At 31.7% G+C, this 21,163-nt stretch overlaps 3 protein-coding genes across 3 annotated transcripts; 2 read left to right on the top strand and 1 right to left on the bottom strand.

Annotated features, from left to right (window-relative positions):
• The first annotated feature begins 2,597 nt into the window (after nt 1–2,597).
• Nucleotides 2,598–6,979, top strand: LOC128164230 (uncharacterized). The gene is made up of 6 exons (XM_052827996.1): nt 2,598–2,826; nt 3,383–3,511; nt 3,618–3,677; nt 4,310–4,549; nt 5,209–5,409; nt 5,743–6,979. The coding sequence occupies exons 1-6, from the start codon at nt 2,709–2,711 to the stop codon at nt 6,303–6,305; spliced, it is 1,311 nt and encodes a 436-aa protein (XP_052683956.1). The 5' UTR covers nt 2,598–2,708; the 3' UTR covers nt 6,306–6,979.
• Nucleotides 6,980–7,132: 153 nt separating this feature from the next.
• On the bottom strand, nt 7,133–13,751 carry LOC128164231 (transforming growth factor-beta-induced protein ig-h3-like). Its single transcript, XM_052827997.1, has 6 exons — nt 13,535–13,751; nt 12,998–13,212; nt 12,116–12,305; nt 11,641–11,742; nt 10,697–10,807; nt 7,133–7,272 (listed from the first exon to the last, which is right to left on the bottom strand). Exons 1-6 carry the CDS (start codon nt 13,749–13,751, stop codon nt 7,166–7,168), a joined length of 942 nt encoding a protein of 313 aa, XP_052683957.1. The 3' UTR covers nt 7,133–7,165.
• A 2,527-nt stretch (nt 13,752–16,278) lies between these two features.
• Nucleotides 16,279–19,272, top strand: LOC128164232 (uncharacterized). Its single transcript, XM_052827998.1, has 3 exons — nt 16,279–16,437; nt 18,529–18,712; nt 18,810–19,272. Exons 1-3 carry the CDS (start codon nt 16,348–16,350, stop codon nt 18,917–18,919), a joined length of 384 nt encoding a protein of 127 aa, XP_052683958.1. The 5' UTR covers nt 16,279–16,347; the 3' UTR covers nt 18,920–19,272.
• The last annotated feature ends 1,891 nt before the right edge of the window (nt 19,273–21,163 follow it).

Raw genomic sequence — 21,163 nt, 5'->3', positions numbered from 1 at the left:
TATTATTCATTGCTAAATAATTAATGTTAATGAATTAATGTTAGTGATGAAAAGGTTGAAAAAAATCTTCAAAATGAACTAATTTAATCAATTTCAAAAACATTATGATCAGTATGTGTATATTTTTGTATTTTTACTACATTTTTCAAAAAGTATGTACATGTGTATTTACAATTATAATAAGTTTTTTAAAGTTTATTTTCTATTTTTAAACCACACTTAATGTTTAGTAATTCAGTATACTAATGAGTGATCCTTGAAGAACGTCGAAAAAAAGTCCGGATGATATAAAAAAAAACGTGTATTCTCTGAGATTTACATGCATACAAAATTTCAAAAAAATTACTCTGATAATTCAGGCAGAGCTTTCTAAAACAAAGTACGGTAAACATAAATACCATTATTTATATGTACCCCTGTTTCGATACATACATTGTACGTTTATGTGTCAAAACTGTTTGTCATTGCAATTCACTTGCAACACAATTTATTATGCCTAACGATTATTCTTTCAATGTTTTAGGCCATTGCAAGTTTTTTCTTTGTTTAACGTCCACCCAAAACTCAAAAACCTATCTTTCTATCGGGAAAAAACACAAACCTTAGAAAAAAACAACACAACTTTAAAAGTTCAACAAAATAAGATTTGTTATATATTTTGAAGTATTTCTTCACTTTGTAACAAAAATAACAAATACCTACTATATGATTGCCATTTTGAATGTTGTTATATTTGATTTCTGATCTGGATTTAAAAACGCGATCCTGAGCCCGACATATGAAAAAGCGATCTAATTTTATGAACAAAAATTGTGGGTTTTTTTTTTAATTTTTACATCTCAAAACCAATCCGTCCGCGGACGCTAAACATAGAAAAAACTTGGAATGGCCTTACTGCTAAAAAAAACAACAAAACACACTCACATTTACACTTATGTAAAGCGGACGGATCAAAAACCTTTGACAAGGAAAAGGATGACTGTGTTTCCTACTGAGACCAGATAAATGTTTCGAGACAAGAGACCTTAAAAAAAGTTAATAGCGATGTCCCCCCCCCCCCCCCTTCACTCGAAAAAGATTTTTCACCTCTAACACATGGACGATATTATCAACATTACCATGGATCATTATTTCAAAGGGTATAACTAAGCCTACATTACTGCAACAGTCATTATGATTATCTATACTATCCTCTGGACTGAAAATACTGGACACCTATTGCATTAAAAGTTTAAAATCAAAGATTACTGAACTTATCTAATATTATTATACATAAGTTAATAACTCTTTGATTTTTAACTTTTAATGTAACACTCATACTATTACCATTTGTATTCTCTGTCCTCAACGGTTTGTGCGTTCTGATAAATAGCGCTCAAGAGAGATGATATCATACTCTTTTTTAATACGTACGGAACAAACACCAGAGTTATTTGAAGCCTTCTGGTTTTACCTCCACTACTAATCCAAACGTTATGACCACTTCCAGACCAAGGGTTTTTGAGGAGTCAGTCTGCATATGAAAAAAAATACCGGTCAGATCTAACGTAACATTTAAAAATAAAATTTAGTTCGCCAAAAAAAAATTAAAAGGGTATTTACATTGTAACAGCAAGATAATTCTAAACATTTGAATATTTTCTACATCATAATTCTAGAAAGAAAATAAATACACTCGATCATCCAGCTCTCACGAGAGCTCTTAGATTTCTATAAAGTCGACATTGTATATATGGCTTTTTATAGCGTCTTTGTAAGCAATTCAGGGAAACGCCCTGATAAGGGAAACTTTTAAATCCAATATTGATATCAATATTTTTTTGTCGTTTAACACTTTATATTCATGCATAATTGAATGTATTGAATAACTGGTACGTTCATCATCTAAGGCCAAATATACTTTAAATGCAAGTGTAAAATTTTATTTCAGCGGCAAGTAATGTCTTTCTTATGTTATTGCATACATATATATCGATCCATGCGGACGGTAATTTAACAACCACTGTGACACCTTAGCTAAAGGTAAATTATTGATTCCACATTACAACAAAGAAGAAGATAAATGAACGTATACACACTCAATTATGAATAAACATATCGCAAAAATATAATATTTAAAATCAATTTATTTTATTTGGTGTACAAAAAAATAGATAATATAGCAAGCGCGGATCGAGGAAATTTTCCGGGGGGGGGGGGGGGTTCCGATGAATATTTTAGAGTGGTGGGTTTAAGGCATATTTTCGGTAATTTTACTATGTAGATTTAAGACTTCCGAATTTTCAAAGGAGGGAATGGGTTCACTTCGCACCCTTCTATATCTGCACATGGGTTGTATACTTTCCACACGTATATTATTATGCATAGTACAAGGCAATGGAATGGTGATTATTGGAAAGATCAATATAGCCAAATTAAATACAGCGTGCACATTGAAATAAAGTTTTTAAATCAATTACCAATCTTTGCAATTCTTTATCTTTAAGACGTAGAGCACATAGAGTAACAGAAACAATGGTCAATACCTTATCTATATATTTACCTCACCGGGATTTAAACGGATTTAAACACATGATCGGGTCTTTGAATTGAATGCGTAAATAGAACGGTATTTTAAAAACAAGTCTTCACAATAGCTACAAATATTACGCGTCATGAAAGTCAGACATGTCTAACACCTGATTTCAAAAATAATATCGGCCCGACCTATGGATGTGTTTTCGGTGCATCACGGGAAGGCAAGGAACTCGGTTTCGCCAGGGGACGGGCTTCTTGTAAAATACCCCCGCCTTCCTCCTATCGTTCCAGTGGATGAACTCACAGAAAGTAAGTTTACCACGATAATAGTCATGCGCGGATCCAGAAAGTTTTCCGGGGGTTTGGGTTCGAGGGAGATATTTAAGTCTGCTACGTGGGGCCCTATGCACATGTTTTGTAATTTTATTTATGTAAATTAAAGAAATTTGAATTTTCTTGGGGTCTGGACCCCACTTCACTCCCCTAAGGCCCCCATCCCCTCTTCTAGATCCGCGAATAATGGTCGAATGTGTAGAAATAGTTAAGCGTAACACTGACTCCTTAATTTTAAAACAAATAAAGTTTATACTCGTACATGTACTGGTTTGGAACAATTGCTCAACAGCACCCACTGTCTTGTTGCTATGGAACTTTTTAGTAGTGAGTATATATAATACATTTCCTTGTTTCATGCATGTTTACGTCTTATCATTTAGGATAAACCGTTTGTTTGTCTTAAAAAACCCCCACACACAAATCATTTTGTAACAATTTCAATCAAACAACAGGCATAATCGAGTTTTCCCTGTACCTCTGTCATACATATACTAAAATGTTTAACGTTTTTCTTTTGCCTCAATCCTAGGAGTCGATCCACCATCCTACAGGTCTTTGTTTGAAATCGCAACGAACAATAATTCACGATCACCAATTTACCAGGAATCGCCTCCATCTTTCTGGGAGCGCCAGGGGTGTCTATGTGAGAAAAATAAATGTGAGTATTTTTGACAGTTTATGAATCCCACATTTTTTTTTCAAAACTGTTACTTTAAAATTATACAAGGTCTATTGCAATAAATCCTCTCCTTCCTTTTTTACAGGTATAAAAAACTTAAAATCGGCGCTACTATTTGTAACTGGGTTAGTTTATACGTTGCAAGGTGAGATTGTATTTTCACGAAACCTAATTAATGTATTAATTAAAATAGATCTCTTTAAAAAAGTGTATTAATTTGTTAATGTATTTTACTTACAGACAGAGTAAAATTTTGTAAGTTCATTAAATCCCAATGGAGCACCGGAACTACTATTTTAAAGTAAATGTAACGTAATGCATGGAATTTCAACTTTTAATAAGTGAACATTTTGTCGCCGTTTTAATGTATTTATTAAAACTCGCCTCTTTACAAAAGTGTATTAATCTATTTTATACAGAGACAAAGCATCAGGGGGATGGGGCGGGGGGGGGGGGCTGCCACCCCCCCCCCCCCAATTTTTTTTTTGTGCAGAAAATTTTTTTCTTAAATTTACATACCAAAAATTGAAATAACATGGAGATGTCCCATTTTTTGCATAGTCTAGATTTTTTGGATGAGTCTTGCTCCCCCTTTCAAAAACGATGCTACGTGCCTGGAGTATAATTATTGTTATTAATTTATAAAATCCCAATGGACAACCGGGGTTACTATAATGTACATTAAACGTAATCGAGTTTCAACTTTAAATAATTAATAATGATTATTTGTCGCTGATAATTAAACATAAGATCGGGCTTCCATTCTCTCTTTTTTAGGCTTTATCAACATTGATAACTGCCCCCTGGAGTCCTCTCTCCCAAAGGTAATTGGAATAGAAGGAGTCTCTCTCTTCGTCTATATGATAATTCAGACGATTCTCCATTCTCTTTCTTCTAATACTCGTCCTACTGTGAGAAGAAGTGAAGAAGATATTTACAGTAAACAGCAGACCTATTTCATGTTCACCATATTCTTCGCTATATATGTCGTCTACCTGTATTTGCTATGGATCATTGGTAAGCATACAGTTGTCTCTAACATACTTTTTTAATCATGGACTATTATCAGGAATACTGTATACAGGGTTATTATCGCCCCGTGTTATTTTCGCCCCGTGTTATTATCGCCCCGTGTTATTTTCGCCCCGTGTTATTATCGCCCTGTGTTATTTTCGCCCTTCTACAATTGCAAACGGCTTCGTTCAGTCTTGATTTCGCCCAAAAAAAAAACCCAGTTGTGTTAAAAAGGTTATGAACTGAGACACATTGGAAATTGCCCGGTCTTAAATGTGCCCACTGATTATAACGAGGGCGAAGCGGGCAAAAATAAAACGGGGGCGAATATTTCCCTGCATACAGTATGCTACATTATTTCTTTAATACTGAGTCACAACTTCTTTTATTTTAAAAAAAAACCCCATATATTTCAAAGACACATGAATTTACTAGTCTTCTATAAACACTAATTCAATTTCTTTCAATATATTATGTTATTATTATAATTATATATGTTATAATTGCATACATTATTATCATAAAAGTCGTAATATCATATGGTTAGATCAAAATATAATCCTTTCACAAAACAACCTTTAAAAAACTCTATCGTTAATCACATGTGAACTTTCTTATTTTATTTCCAACGTGACCCACCTTGAACTTTCTGTCATCCTCAGGATGTTCTCTTGTTTTCGAACTACCGGAAGACTCCATTGACAGATCTAGAAAATTGGCTGGTATAGCTTTAAATGAGAGCTGGTATTGTGACGCAACATTTTATGACTCCGCCTACTACAGCAGGATTGTGCAAACTGTAATCATGGTTTTGATTGGTCTAATCATTCTATACTACTGGATGTCTGTTAACCCCAGTGAAAGTAAGTTTGAAAATTAAAGCTGTGTAATGATGTTATATAAGGGGAATGTCTCTATGGATTTTGACAATGATTTAACTCAAATCAGGCATGCATTGCTTTTTATGTAATTTTTAAAGCAGAATATGTTGTTTTAGAAAGAAATGTAAAAACATGTCGTTCCTATCAAGAGTGTCGTTTTTCAAAATCAAACTCATATTGATATTGTTTTAGAAAAATGACAACTTTATGTATTTTTGATTTTTATTCATTATCATTTTTGATTATATAGGTTGCATATGAAATTAAATAAAGTTTCTTTATAATATACTAATTGTTTAACGACTTTTATTCCAGATCAAAAGTTTCTTAAGAATAAATGGAAAGCTTGGTTTGAAATCTTGGACCATGACAAAGATGGTGTCATTACGGAACACGACATGATGAAAACCAATGAAAAACTTGAGTCCATTCGAATATATCTACGACAAAGACATTCCCCAATTGATCCTAGAAAAGCGCAGCTGTGGTGGTTTTCGTACATATTTAGAAAAGGAACTAATGGAATATCATTCGAACAGTTTGCAAATTCTCATGACGATTTCAACTCTACATACGCAAATTCATTTGAGTTCGAGTCCTATATTCGACGCTGCATAACAGATTTTTTCGACTTTTTCTCGACCCACGAGCAAGGGAGAAATCATATCATGGAAGACGAAAAGTTTGTTAACTTTTGGCATATTATAGCAGGTATACCCGAAAATCAATCACGTGACCATTTAGTATACTTTCCGAAACTACTCACAACTGGTGACTTGATGTATGCTTGGATAGGATTTCTTAAGGAGAGTAGCCGTTCTCCAGGAAAATTCTATCAGTCTCAAGCTGTTTACAAACTTCTTAAGCCAGACAAATAGAGTGTTGGACTAAGCTGAATGCTCAATGGACATATACAATACGTTTATGATTAATGTGGTATCATTTAATTGAATTCGTGGGGGCCAATTTTCTGAATTGTGAGTTATCTGTTTATTCCTGGGAATGTAATTCCGTGGATGGGCCAGTTTTTGGTTTCAGTACCAAAACTAACTCTCTCAAACTTTTTTTGTCGAGGATGTAAATTCGTCAGGGAGGACTTCCCATGAATACCACGAAAATTGATCCACTATTGAATCTATTGATTCCACGGTAAACGGTTTTACTCGCAGTATGTGTTTTAGCTGTATAGACCAATGAGGAAAAGAATTGTTTTACTGTATCAGTGGTAACAATCAGAAAGTTATAACTGTTGTAGATGTTACAAAACCTTGCTGAACTGTTAATAGATATGTTAAGTTTCGAAAAGAAATAAACTAAATATATACAGTGTAAAGAAAGAGAAAAATATTATGCTAAAGAAATCATGGAATATATTTCTAAGATTAACAAATACTTTAAATTTAAGTTGGTTCAAAGTTTTGATGTATAAATCGCTCTTAAAAATAAACAAAAGATGTGCAGAGATTTTGTATAGATACAATTATACTACAGAGTTGACTCGGTGACATGAATTGCTGTACATGTAACCTTATAAGTGTGTCAAGTACAAAGTCATTCCATATGAATTTCCGAAACGTTTATCTTTTGTATTCATTTTTTAACATAATTATCTCAACATGATATTTTTTTCGCTAGTGAAGGCCACGTTTCTTGCATCATAATTGGAAATGTTTATTTGTGATGTGTATGTGTTAAAACACAAAACACCATTGAATTAAATTCAATAAAAAACGAAAATCTAAAAGAAATCTGCTGGAACAAAGACTTTTGTTGTTAAATGCATCACGCCATTGGTTGCCGTAAAATCTGGAAGTGGTAAGAGCGCACCACTGATGGTCACATTACCTACAAAAAGATGTATGAGTCATTCTCAAAATCCGCCAAAATTTTGGTCACGGGTCAATAAAAAATTATATCAAGGAAAAATAATATAAATTTGTACATTAATATATACCACACAATATTCTGCGGTTAGCAAAACACTTTAATTCTTTTTGCATGACATGTTTAAAGAAAATTTGCCTTTTTTAATGTCCAAATTAGCATGATTTGCTAAGTCACACACTCTTTTTGTTGCACTTTCATGTGGTTTATAAATATATCCAGTACATTTTGCTCTCATTTTTTTAAATGTATGCTTTACACAATTCTTAAGAAGTACATTTAAACAATAAAAGTTTTGTAAATGTACTTGTTTTATGAAATATCAAGACTTTAATGTGTGTCACAAGAGTTTTCGTCTCTCCTGTTATGTTAATGTAAAAACAGAAAATAGAAATATTTAGAATGACCCTTTTTGGATTCAATACTTTTCATCAGCCTTAGTTTCATTTTCATGAAGCAAAGTTGTTGACGCCATTTTTTTGAAGTTCGTTGGTTTGAGGAAAATGTCCCAAATGTAAGTATGATTTACTCAGTAGAAAAAAAAACTAGTCCTTACTGTTACATTGAAAATTGACTTAAACATGAATGTAAAATGTTTTAACTTTTCTTACAAAATAACTTAACAATTTTGTTTCAAACTACTGCATCATCAACAGTGTATGGTAGACAGGAAGGGAAACAAACAACCATATATAGAGTAATTGTCTATCCTGTTATTGTCCATCCTGTTACATGTAAATTTGTAACAGGAAAGACATTTTTATATAAAAATGAGGATTTTAAGACATTTTCATTATTTATATAGCAATAACTTTTCATAAAATATTCAATAAAGTAGTATGTACAATAAATTAACCTTAAGTAAGGATTTTTGTTTTAATAGTTTATGTTATTACATAAGAAGTGATTTTGTAACAGGACAGATATATCATTGTTACAGTACGTACAAATGTCCATAATAACAGAAGAACTATGAATATTTGTTCACTTGTCAGATCAAAACATTTTTCATATCATTTTTTGTGAACAATCACTTCATATTCTGTTTTTTATTACTTACAAATAAATTTTGTTAGTTAATGATGTCAATATACATTTTTGTAACAGGAAAGACATGGACTGTTACAGGATAGACAATTAATGATTGTTTGTTTTCTTTAAACATCATGCTGATTATTATATATAATCCATAATAAAGATATATGTTTTTTAATTATATCTCAGTTGTTTACAAATCAATTCAGCATCTAGTGATTATGTATAAATATATTAAGGCATTTTAATTCAGTGTAACAGGAAGGACAATAAATTGTTTCTCAAGCAACATAATTTTTCCACCTTTTAATCAAAATATTTGATCTGCAGTTAAGTAAACTATTTTTATTTTTAAAGAACTATATCAATTTCGTTGAAAAATGAAAGTTGTCTTTTGGTATAGGTAAAAATGGGGATGTCCAATGCTGACAGACAGAGAAAATACAGGCAGAAGAGAGATGCCTCATTCTAGAGCCAGAAAAGTTAGATGGGAGTACCCACTACAAAATCATTGACAACATCTGGAAAAAAGTAACAGAAAAGTGAGACAGCCTACAGTCCATAGTCATATATAAAGCATACAAATGCTTTAAGTACTCTGTTAAATGTAATCTTTTTATTTCACTCTACATTGTCCTTCCTGTTACTTCATTTTCTTTAAAAGTTGATATTTTCTAAGGCAAATATTATTATAGGAAAAGTTTGTTTCTCTTGTATTTTACATAGTAATCAGAAATAAATCTGTTATTTAATTTAAATATCAACATCAATTTCCACTACTGACCAGATTGTGTTATTAGGAGTCTCTCCTGTTACAGTTGTAAACATTTTTCAATTTTTATTCTATATTTTTCAATAAATTTTACTTCTTCACAAATGTCTTTATATATTAGGAACACCTTAGTAAATTTTCAAGATTTTTTATATTCAGTGTTTAATCAAATGAAGATTTTGATCTGAATGTACACAAGAAGTCCCTCCTGTTGCTTATTTTGTTCTTTCCTGTTACACTTTTTACTGTAAAGATTATACAACTTTTATCATAGTATTTAATGGTATTGTTTAAGGTTCATCTATATTTTAACAGCATATTAATTGACTCCAAACTGTGAGATTGATGCTAAGTTTACTATCAATCAACTTTAAATCAGAATTATGATTTTGTAACAAGAGAGACTTGTTTAATATAACGTACTGTCTTTCCTGTTGCGAGACTCAGTCTTTCCTGTTACAGCACCATAAATATAAAAATATGTTGCATGTGTACTGTGGTTTCATTAATTTTCAAGGGCATCAATTTTCGTGGATAAAGTGAAAATCACAGTTTCAAGGATACGTAAATTCGTGGTCAATGACCCTATCAATACAAAATGTTAATAAAAATTGCACTTCAATGAACATTTAATTTCGTGGATCAACTAAACAACGAAATCCACGTAAATTGGTATTCAACGAATATTGATGAAACCATAGTATATTTCTTTTAGGTTTGGGTCTACACATATGCTTAAAGTTTCATATCTGATCAAATATAAGCACTTTGAGCTTTATACTTATCTTTTTATTCTGTAAAATTGTGAAAATAACAAACAAAATGTTTACCTGTTTGAACATTTTCAATTATATTATTGTAATTTGTATTTTGCTTCTGTTTCATTGAAAAAATGTTAGTGGTTCTTTATTTGTCATGCTTTCACAACATTGTCTGAAGAATTTTTGGAATATTTTTTTGCTTCAATTTATTAAAATTTGTATTTTCTTATGTGTAACAGGAAGGACAACATTTAAGTATGACCAGTTCTTCGATCGTGTTTTACTCAGAAATCAAATAATCTCTAGGTGGGAGTTAAGTGTTTTTGTATTCTTCAGATATGTGTTTATTGTTACAATTGAATAAAATTATTTTTCAACACAAGAGAATTCTTGATTTTTCTTCAATTTTATTTCTGCGTTTTTTGATAATGACTCGTATATTAGCATTCTGTATTTACCCAGTAGAATGATTTATTGTGCGTTGTAATTAGAAGGTATTGTGTTGATTTATGAAAAATTAACATTTGAACAGTCTGAGTTATTTAAAAAAACAGTTAATGCGTAGTGCAATCAAATCCTATAACCAAATAAAATGTTTATAAGTATTTTTTTTATTCAGAAGTTAATAATTGATAAAGTTTTTGTTGGATATTCAGAATTTTTGTTTTATATGAATTTCAACTCTTTAGATCCCCAATTTGAATTCCGTCTGCCTTGTATTTGACACAAACATAAATTTAGTTTAAAAAGAATGATGAATGAACAGACAGACAAACAAACAGACAGACAGACAGACAGACAGTCATTGGAAATATACCCTTAATGGAATCAACTTGAATTGTCTCTCCGAGGAGGGTCGTAAATTTGTCCTTTTCTCTCATTCCTTTTGTGAAATATGTTCCCGAAACAATGTGATTTTCCATTAGACCTGGATGAAAAAGACCACTTCTTGTGTTTCATTATTTAAATTCCATAACATTAATAGGTATATTTAGCCATATTACAAAGTTGCATCTGTATGTATGAATCAAGGTGACAATTAGCTCTAGTTTTCGTTCAATTTTTTTTGCACTTTATGTATGAAATTTAATAAGCAACAGTTTAAAGGGTTTACAATTGCGTATTTTCATGGGATTCTTCTATATTTGAAATATCGAGTAAGAGAAAAAAAATCATTGGAATAAAAGTACTCACTTGAAAATGAAATATTGAAGAAGGAAAACAATTTAGCAAATAAATTTATGACAAACAGAATTTTTTTAAATAATAAATTGCTTCCCTTTAGAATGGGGGAATATAGTTTTATGTATACGTGGTCTTATATTTCTGACTAAATTAAAAACCAAAAAAATTCAAAGACTTTAAGAATTTTAACAGTTTTGAATTCCGTATTCTAACATTAAAACGATAAAATAATCTTTTTTGCAACAATATTTTTTATACAAATCGATCAGAGTATTAGCGTTTTATCAATAAAAAGTTTGAAACATCAACATTAAAACTAATAAATGTAAAATATAGTATGGTACTGCAATGTTGACCGCTGAAAAAAAGGAGACAGTGATGCAGGCATTAGTATCCCCGGCACTTAGTCTTATGCATGTAATCTTATCGGAAAATATATAATTATATCTAAGATAGATCTATTAATCTTACTAAATCTTATATCATTTTGGGTGGGGGGGGGGGGTGTTGAAATAATGAGAGCTTACTGTAAACTTATGAATAAAAAAAATCTCACAAAATAATTGTTATACTCACGTCGAATGGCAGTCTTGTTTCCGATTAGTATTTGCATAGTTTTGTTGGGTAATTGTTCGAATGCCAAGTCTGTCGGAGCAAAAAGTGTGTACGGCTCTTTTTCTATACCGAAAGGATAAAAAAGAAACTTTTATAAACCGATATCATCATCTTTTTTTTTCAAATTATTAAGACACAAGTGTCACCTTACAGTTAGCATATTAATGATTATTAAACATGCATTACGCATGCAATTGTCTTTGCAAACGTACATTCATTTGAAGTCAGAAAAAAGTTTGAAAACAGTTTTTATAGAGTATATCATAATTTTTGCTTGCTTTAACTCTAACTAGATTTTGAAAAGAAAAAAAAATCTACCAAGTCAATACGCGTATTCATCATCAAAGCATTGATATCACATTGAGAATATCACAATTCTTTTTTATATTGACATTTCTTGAAAGCAGATCAAATGAATTTCACAGTTGCCACCCACTGTTTAATTTTTCTGCTAATCCGCCATCCATTAATCCGTAACCAACATAACGTGTGATTGGAGTATACGCCTGTTGAGCGAGTGTTCCTGATTCCGGAAGCAGGTACATAACACGTGACAGGAAGTGGACGATTCCATTTGAAGCTTTTATGTCAAAACTAACAATTGGACTACCAGATGCTGTTATTATCTAAAGTAAATGAATTAAAGTTTAGACCAAAATCATTTCCATTAAAAAGAAACCGAAGAAAAAATTATAGGATGAGTTGGACTTGGAGGCTAGTAAAGAATGAAAAAAAAAACAGGTTAGATTTCCCTAAAGAGTGATTAATGATCTTGGCAAGCTTTAGACTCCTTGGGATTAAGATCCCTGAAAAAAAATTACAGTTAAATAACATGAATTTATCCTTTTAAAGATGATAAATTTTGAGAATATTATTTGTGAAATGTTAAGATAAATAGATCTGCAGAGTAATTTGTTGAACATCCAGACTTTTAAAACATATTTTCCTATGGGAAAATTTTCAAACGAAAGTGAACAACTCTTTTTCTTGTTGCCAATAGAGAAAATAAATATAGATTAATTAAGCGATGAACAATTGAAAATGATGAATACTTTTCTAGGATAAATTATGAACTGTAAGGTAGATAAAGATTATTTAATATATTAATACTAATCTTCATTCACCTTTCAGTTCATCATTTTCCCATAAGTTTTCCCATAGGAAAATATCTTTCACGCTAGGTTAACAAATAATTATAAACTCACTGTATGAGCATAAAATGTATTCTTAGATATATAGTATATGTTTCCGTAAGAGCAAGTTAAATTGTTAAATACAAAAATGCTATACTGACACATTTTTTACAGATCATTAATACCTGTCCATTATGGTAGATATTCATACGGACGTCAAGATACTTGTCCTCCATTTTGTATTCAGATTTAAATTTCGCCTCGTTTTTAATAGTGCTTTTTGGATGAAGGCCATGTATGATATGGTACAGCAATAAAGTTTTGATAACAGATAGGTCCTTCTCTTCATCTGGAATTTCTTCAAAAGCCTGGTTGGATGGAATAAACACAGTCAATGGTCCTGCAAAGTACATTCTTTTTTGTATTTAGCTGTCAACTCTAAAGTATGACATATGCTTGTTCAATTAGGATCCGATGATCTCTAGATTTGGCCAGAAAATTATATTATAAATCTTTTGAACATACATAGTATACATACCGATGTTTAGACTCCATTCTCTAAAAATTTTACTCATACTCAAGTGTCAAATATTTGTATAAGTTAAATTTTCATATCAACTCTGTCTTTGAAACTTCGTTGATTCTACCTTAAAGTTTATACAACACTCTATCCTAGTTGTTTACATAGCCAAAGCACACGATCACTGTGAACAAAATTGTACCTGGTTGAGTGAAGTTCTTCGTCAAGTTTGTTTTGTGCACGTATTCCAGAAACGTTGTAGCACCAAGTTCCTCTGCGATTTCCAACACACTGGTATTATCGTTGGTCAAAGTAATATCAGTTTTCCTCGGTGAGAGCGTTAGGCTATTAAAGGGTTTGGGCAAGAATAGACATAAAATCGACGCACATAGCATGCATTTGAGACGACAACTAAACATTTTGCGAGGTCTAACAAACAGAATAGGGTCGTAATAGTTTCACTTATCAGTAGTTTGTAATTAAGACAAGGTGTCGAGGACCGATAAGACTCGACTTACGTTTAGGTCATCTTAAAATACGTCGTGATAGTGTAGTTGAAATTTCTTTTTTTCTGTAGCGTTTAGGAAAATAAAATTCTTTGAAGGCATCATTTATGCATATATCTAGTATTATTGGGGTCATTAACGCCAATTTGATGAAAAATAAGTTTCATCCGTATGTTGTTCAAACGTAATATTATACGTTTAATTATTATACATTTATGTACTCCAGAAAATCAGGTGTTGGTATTTATTTAGTATTTTATTTTACTGATTAATATAAATTATTATTATTATTATTATTATATCCTATTCCTTTTGACCTGGAGGTTAGAAGAAAGTGTGCAGCATCATCCCCAATTTATTGCAATACTGAGATCCACCTACTAATGTAACCTAACAATAGTAGTTATTCCCCTTGAATTGGCCCTTTGGCATCCTTTTCATTTAGCGACTTGTGAATGGAGTTAGTAAATAATTTTGGGGTTTAATTTATAAACTTTCATAGCTAAAATTATTTTTCGGATGTTGGCCCATTTGACAAATTGACGATTTCTTGTTGATATATCTTATTTTAAGTGTACATGTGAGATGCTTATTTGCATAGTGAAACTTGTGTATAAAGTTTCAACAGTGCAACAAAATAGAATAGCTATTGATGTTTTTACATTGAAAACAAACTAGTGTTAAATTCATAAGTTTCATTATTTTTGGTATTGCAACACATTCTAAACACCAAGCACATGTGGTATAGAATTCTGTCTTTGTAAATATTCATCATATTTCTGTTGAAAAATAAAAATTTTAAAAATAGATAACAGTGATACATTTACTTACTACATATAAGAAGGGTAGAGTACGCTTTTATTTATCCAACAAATAGAATGCATGCTCAATTAACATGTAGATCAAGGGTATAAAACATACTACCTTAATCAATCAAAATTGAAAGTATGCATATAAATCAAGATAAAACTCTTTCACCCCTCTCATCTCTCTCTCTCTCTCTCTCTCTCTCTCTCTCTCTCTCAATCTCACACCTCTTTCTCGTCCCTCTCACCCCACTTTCACCTTACTTGATTACCCACTCTCTCGTACTGCATGGCTCATAAAATTTGTCTCCATTGTCATGAGAAATATACAGACCAAGAAAGAGTAAAATAAGTATACTTTTGCATAGTATCTATACATTCAATAATACATTTATGTGCAGGATATAAATACAATGTACTTCTGCGAATAATTATAAAGATAACATCTTCGCTGTTTCAGATACGAACAATTTAAGATTATTATCAGACACATCAAATCAACAACCACATGTAGTATCGATTAGGTAAAGATTGATATTTTATATAATTCACGTAAATCATGTTGCTTGGGTGACTCTGTTCCTCTATTTTCATACATCGGGTATACCATGCATAGCCAACAAACTGGATAATTTCCATTCACCTATTATAGTATACTATAGTATATTATACTATTCACTTGTTGAATTGAAATGCTTGGATCTAGGTTGGAGGGGGGGGGGGGTCAGGTGGGTCACCCCCCCCCTTATTGAAACTTATTTTAAAATTCAGAAATTATCAGAAATAGATCATCAAGCCTCACCCCCGCCCCCGTCCATTCATTTTCCTAAAATAATTGAATTGTAATTGAAGCAAAATTTGGAATCTATAATCATTTTGCATTGGAATTACTAGTACTTATATAACAGTTACAAATATGATATTCACCAACAGGCCCATTGATTCCATACACTAAGTCTTTCATTTAGTCGAATTAAAAAAAAAATGAAAAAAAAGTTAAAAAAAAGATGAATTTACTGAAAAATAACATAAAAAGATATATATTTATTAGTTATCTAAAGAAGTTTTCTTATTCTATGAAAGGTCGTGCTTAAAATTTCAAAATAATTCAAAAAATGTGCTTATTGAATAGTGCAACATGTATATATAAACTCTCTCTCTCTCTCTCTCTCTCTCTCTCTCTCTCTCTCTCTCTCTCTCTCTCTCTCAGGTCTGTTATCGCGCAACATGAATTGTGGCAATCAGACTACGTCGCATTATGTTTCAATTACATTGGTTTTAATTCTAAAAAAAAATGATAGAAATGGAACCAGAATAAACCGGATTTTATGACCCAGAGCTCTTCCTGGATAACAATTTGAGGTCATAAGGCAACGCTAATGAATAGATGGAAATCACCATAATAAGAAAAATCGTGACATCTCTACCAATAAGTTCAAATCAGCTAAAAGCATTTACTGTAAGGACCAACGAAGCGTTTTACGGAAGTGCAGTGTAATTTGCCGATGATTAATTTTACTCATCAGGATTTGGAAGTCATCATCTGAATCCTCTTGAGAATAATCTAATTACCCTTACGGTACAGAATAAGGTTACCTCTGAAGATCTTTGGCGATAATATTATCTAGTAATTAATAGGATATCAAAGTATTTAAGAACATGAGTTTCAAGAAAAACATCGAGGTTAAAAAGTTGAAGACCGTATGTCTATTCGGGAAATTTCCTATGTTTCAAGGAATTCTTTTGATGCAATGAAATCAACGGGATCTACGGATTTAGAGAATCCATCTCAGGTATGCTTTTTTATATTTTGTTTATTAAAGTGGCTCATTACACCTAACCTTGAAATAGTTTCTTTAATCAGCAGAGAACAACTTGTTTTTTAAATATATATAGAATGATGCATAAGAACTATATAAATTTAGTAAAATTAGACAAAAAATATGCAAAATTGTTAAAAAATTGGTGATTTTCAAAAATTTGATATATTAGATGTGAACAAAAGCTATATGTGGATTCGAACTCAAAATATGCGATTCATAAGCCCGATAATTTAACAACTGAGCAATATTGTTATACACAATTTTTCAAATCCCAATCTTGTGACACAATGTTTTAAAAAGTGTAAGTCTTGATGTAGTAAGGTGAATTGACAACATTTCATCCCAACTTTCTTGGACAACAAGCGAAGGAAATAAATCAACCTAGGATAAATCTAGGCTTCCATGACAACGACAACCCTCTTTTTATGAAACTAAATACCTGTATAAATACAGGACAGTCCCGCAGTGTATTATCTGTTGAAAGTTGAGCTGGTCGCCATAAATTCATTGAGCTAATATTTACATTCACAGACAGTTAAACAATTAATGTAAATATTTTATTAATAAAGAAGCTGAGTGGTCAATACTTTCCCCATCGAATGTGCCTTAAGGATTACGTTTACTCAGGGTTTGAGATTTTAAAAAATATTTCTACAAAGTTCAATATCTGAAGTCCAAAGTTGGTTTAAAAACACAAAATAACAACGTTATTAACAAATATCGATATTGATATCCATGATTTGTTTATTTGAGGAAGATATGCTCCGACAAAAGTAGATTAAAATTGAAACAGAGGAAATTCGGAATAATTTTTTCATTTTCTTTTTTTCTTTTAAAAACTTTCTTTTGGAGCGTAATTGCAAAATTTAAGTTTCTATGTGTTTTTTCATATCATTTTACATATTTTTTGTTTGTATTTACTCGTCTATAAATTTATATCACTGACTGGCACGAGATTGGAAAAATCTTTAAAATACATAAAATCGATTCAAGATAAAATATCTCGAAATTTTTATCATTGACCTTATATAATGTTAATGTCAATATAATACAGACAATAAAACAGTTTTAGGCAATCAATGGTTTGGAGCTCCTATTAGTCAGTTTTTTGTAAAACTCGATCAAAAATGGGTACAATTTTGGAAAATGATAGAGGAAATTCAGACTAAATTAAATTTAAAATATGAGCTTGAACCGATTTGTTCAAATATAAAATAAGTAAAGCTATTCGTATTTTATCATTTCACAACCTACAAATTGTTTTATTATTTCTAATAATTAAAAAATAAAGAAAACTTTGAAAACTGGTGGAAAATTTTGACAAATTTTTACATTTTTTTCGAAAAACATTTAGAGGTCAATAGCAGAAAAAGTAGGTCATTGACCTAGTTATTTGAAAGTGAAAAATAGCACCACAATAGTGGGGCTACAATGAACAATAATTAGTTCTTCGTTCCTATTACTGGAATTTTTTTCGCCCCTGAGTAAACGTATTCCTTAATGTCTTTTTTCCATAAACTTTCATTTACATCATCGAACAATTGATATTATGAAAAACAAACAATAGAAACATTTTAGAAATTTTTATACCTATATGTAGTATTTTAGAAGAATTTGATTCGATTCCACCTCAATTAATAAATGTTTTGGTATTCTTTTACATAATGTGACAGCTACAAATTCATAATTCAAATGATTTAGGACTGACTTCCTAAAAACAATATTATTGCTCAGTGTTATGGCAAATTTGAATTGTTAAAAAAATAAATTTCGATACAATAATTACGATCACAGGAAAATGATATTGCCCTTTAAACACTTAAAAGTCTAGCTCATGTTTAACAATAAGATAAATCTTTATCTTCTGACTTCTTTAAGAGCAATACTCTTCATAAACAAAGCGAAATCTGTCTCCAGGTACCTTTTGGCCAGTAGCTTAATATGTTTAACAACAAAACAAATATTTATCTCCTGACTTCATTAAAAGCAGTGCTCTTTACAGCCTCTGTCTGAAGGTAATGTGTTTTAATCAACAAAGTGTACCATTTTTTACCCCTACAGCCCGCTCCCACGTCGTGCACCTGTAGATGTAACCCCAGAAATACCGTCACCCGCAGGATTTCCTATTGTTCCAGGAGATGGGCCACCATTATAATATCTACCTTAGTGCTCGTAACGTTTGTGATCGTGGCAATCGTTATGTTCGCTGTCCTAAACGAAACACAAGGAAAATCCAATTCCCCAGGTAAGTTCTTTCACCGATAAAACCACTTCATACCATTACAAATTGTCATTGATCGACATGGCTTTACAAAAAAAGTTTAATTTTTCTTTGGTTTCAGAGCGTCGACCGCCCATATTCTTCAGGACAACGCCATCGGCAAGGTTACCACCAAATATCACAGATGGAATCAGCAGTGGTGAGCTTTCGAGTACTGTGTCAAGTTTGTGATTTTTAACATGTTCTGCAGTCGTTCTCTGTAATCTTACGAGTAGAGGAGCGGATCTCAAAGACACAGTTTCTACATGTAACATGTCCAAACGGTCTAGATCTGCTGGTAATATTCGTGCATCGCATCAGACTGACTATTTCTAGTGCTAAAGTCGGTTCACTGAACTTGTTTTCAAACTGAACATCTTTGGCATTTTCGTAACACCAAATTGTTCCGAGTGTATGAAAACGCATGGGCTTGTCCGTACTTGTCCAAAACGCATATCTTATTCAATAATATAATGAATTTTCTTTATTGTATGCTTCATCTTCATTTCTGGTATTTGTTATGATACACTGTATACAGATACTAGTTATAAAATTTAGATTTATTGTCAATTGTTTTTGTGCATATTGATATCTGAGAAGGTAAATTTTTCAAAGAACTGAACATTTATGTATCAGTAAATGCTTTTTTTATTCAATCAAATTCGCAGTGTTATCTGCAATGAAAACTTGATGCATTTTGATATACATTTCACAAATTTTACTAATTAATGAGAAAAGGAAAATTTACAATAAAATAATTGAAAGTCAGTAGAGGTAATAAAAGGGTCAAAACTTGTAATTAAAGGGTCAGTACATGTAATAAGAGGGTCAATACATGTAATTAAAGAGTAAGTATATGTAATGAGAAGGTCAATACATGCAATAAGAGTCAGTACATGTAATAAGAGGGTCAGTACATGTTATTAGAGAGTCAGTACATGTAATAAGAGGGTCAATACATGTAATTAAAGGGTCAGTATATGTAATAAGAGGGTCAGATCATGTAATTAGAGGGACGGTACATGTAATTAGAGGGTCAGTACATGTAATAAGAGGGTCGGTACATGTAATTAGAGGGTCAGCACATGTAATAAGAGTGTCAGTCCATATTAAAAGAGGGTCAGTACATGTAATTAGAGGGTCAGTACATGTAATAAGAGGGTCAGTACATATTATAAGAGGGTCAGTACATGTAATAAGAGGGTCGGTACATGTAATTAGAGGGTCAGCACATGTAATAAGAGGGTCAGTACATAGTATAAGAGGGTCAGTACATGTAATTAGAGGGTCAGTACATGTAATTAGAGGGTCAATACATATTATAAGAGGGTCGGTACATGTAATTAGAGGGTCAGTACATGTTATTAGAGTATAAGTACATGTTATAAAAGGGCCAATTCATGTAATTAGAGAGTCAGTACATGTAATAAGAGGGTCAGGACATGTAATTAGAGTGTCAGTACATGTAATTAGAGGGTTAAGTTCATGTAATTAGAGGGTCACTACATGTCATAAGAGGGTCGGTACATGTAATTAGAGGGTCAGTACATGTAATAAGAGGGTCGGTACATGTTATTAGAGGGTCAGTTCATGTAATTAGAGGGTCAGTTCATGTAATTAGAGGGTCAGTACATGTAATAAGAGGGTCAGTTCATGTAATTAGAGAGTAAGTACATGTAATAAGAGGGTCGGTACATGTAAATAGAGAGTCAGTACATGTAATTAGAGGGTCAGAACATGTAATTAGAGAGTCAATGTAATTAGAGTAACAGTACATGTAATTAGAATGTCAGTACATGTAATTAGAGTGTCAGTGCATGTAATTAGAGAGTCAATACATGTAATTAAAGGGTCAATACATGTTATTAGAGTAGCAGTACATGTAATTAAAGAGTCATTACATGTAATTAAAGGGTCAATACATGTAATTAAATGGTCAATACATGTAATTAGAGAATCAGTACATGTAATTAGAGGGTCAGTACATGTAATAAGAGGGTTGGTACATGTTATTAGAGAGTCAGTACATGTAATTGGAGGGTCAGGTCATGTAATAAGAGGGTCAGTACATGTAATAAGAGGGTCAGAACATGTAATAAGAGAGTCAGTACATGTAATAAGAGTATCAGTACATGTAATTAGAGTGTCAGTACATGTAATTAGAGTGTCAGTACATGTAGTTAGAGAGTCAAAACATGTAATAAGAGTGTAAGTACATGTAATTAGAGTATCAGTACATAAAATTAGAGAGTCAGTACATGTAATTAGAGTGTCAAAACATGTAACTAGAGAGTCAGTACATGTAATCTATTCTGTGGTAAGTGGGGTCCTCAATACTTAAGCATACTCAATAAAGAACCATCTTTAAGACCTGGAAGTCTTCATCTGAACTTGAAAAAGGCTAAATATTTTTTCGTGGTGACAGGAGTACCGAGA

This window comes from Crassostrea angulata, chromosome 9, assembly GCF_025612915.1.
Source record: "Crassostrea angulata isolate pt1a10 chromosome 9, ASM2561291v2, whole genome shotgun sequence".
Lineage (NCBI taxonomy): Eukaryota > Metazoa > Mollusca > Bivalvia > Ostreida > Ostreidae > Magallana > Magallana angulata.
Note: the sequence above shows the minus strand (reverse complement) of the source record. Positions and strands in the feature narration are given on the sequence as shown.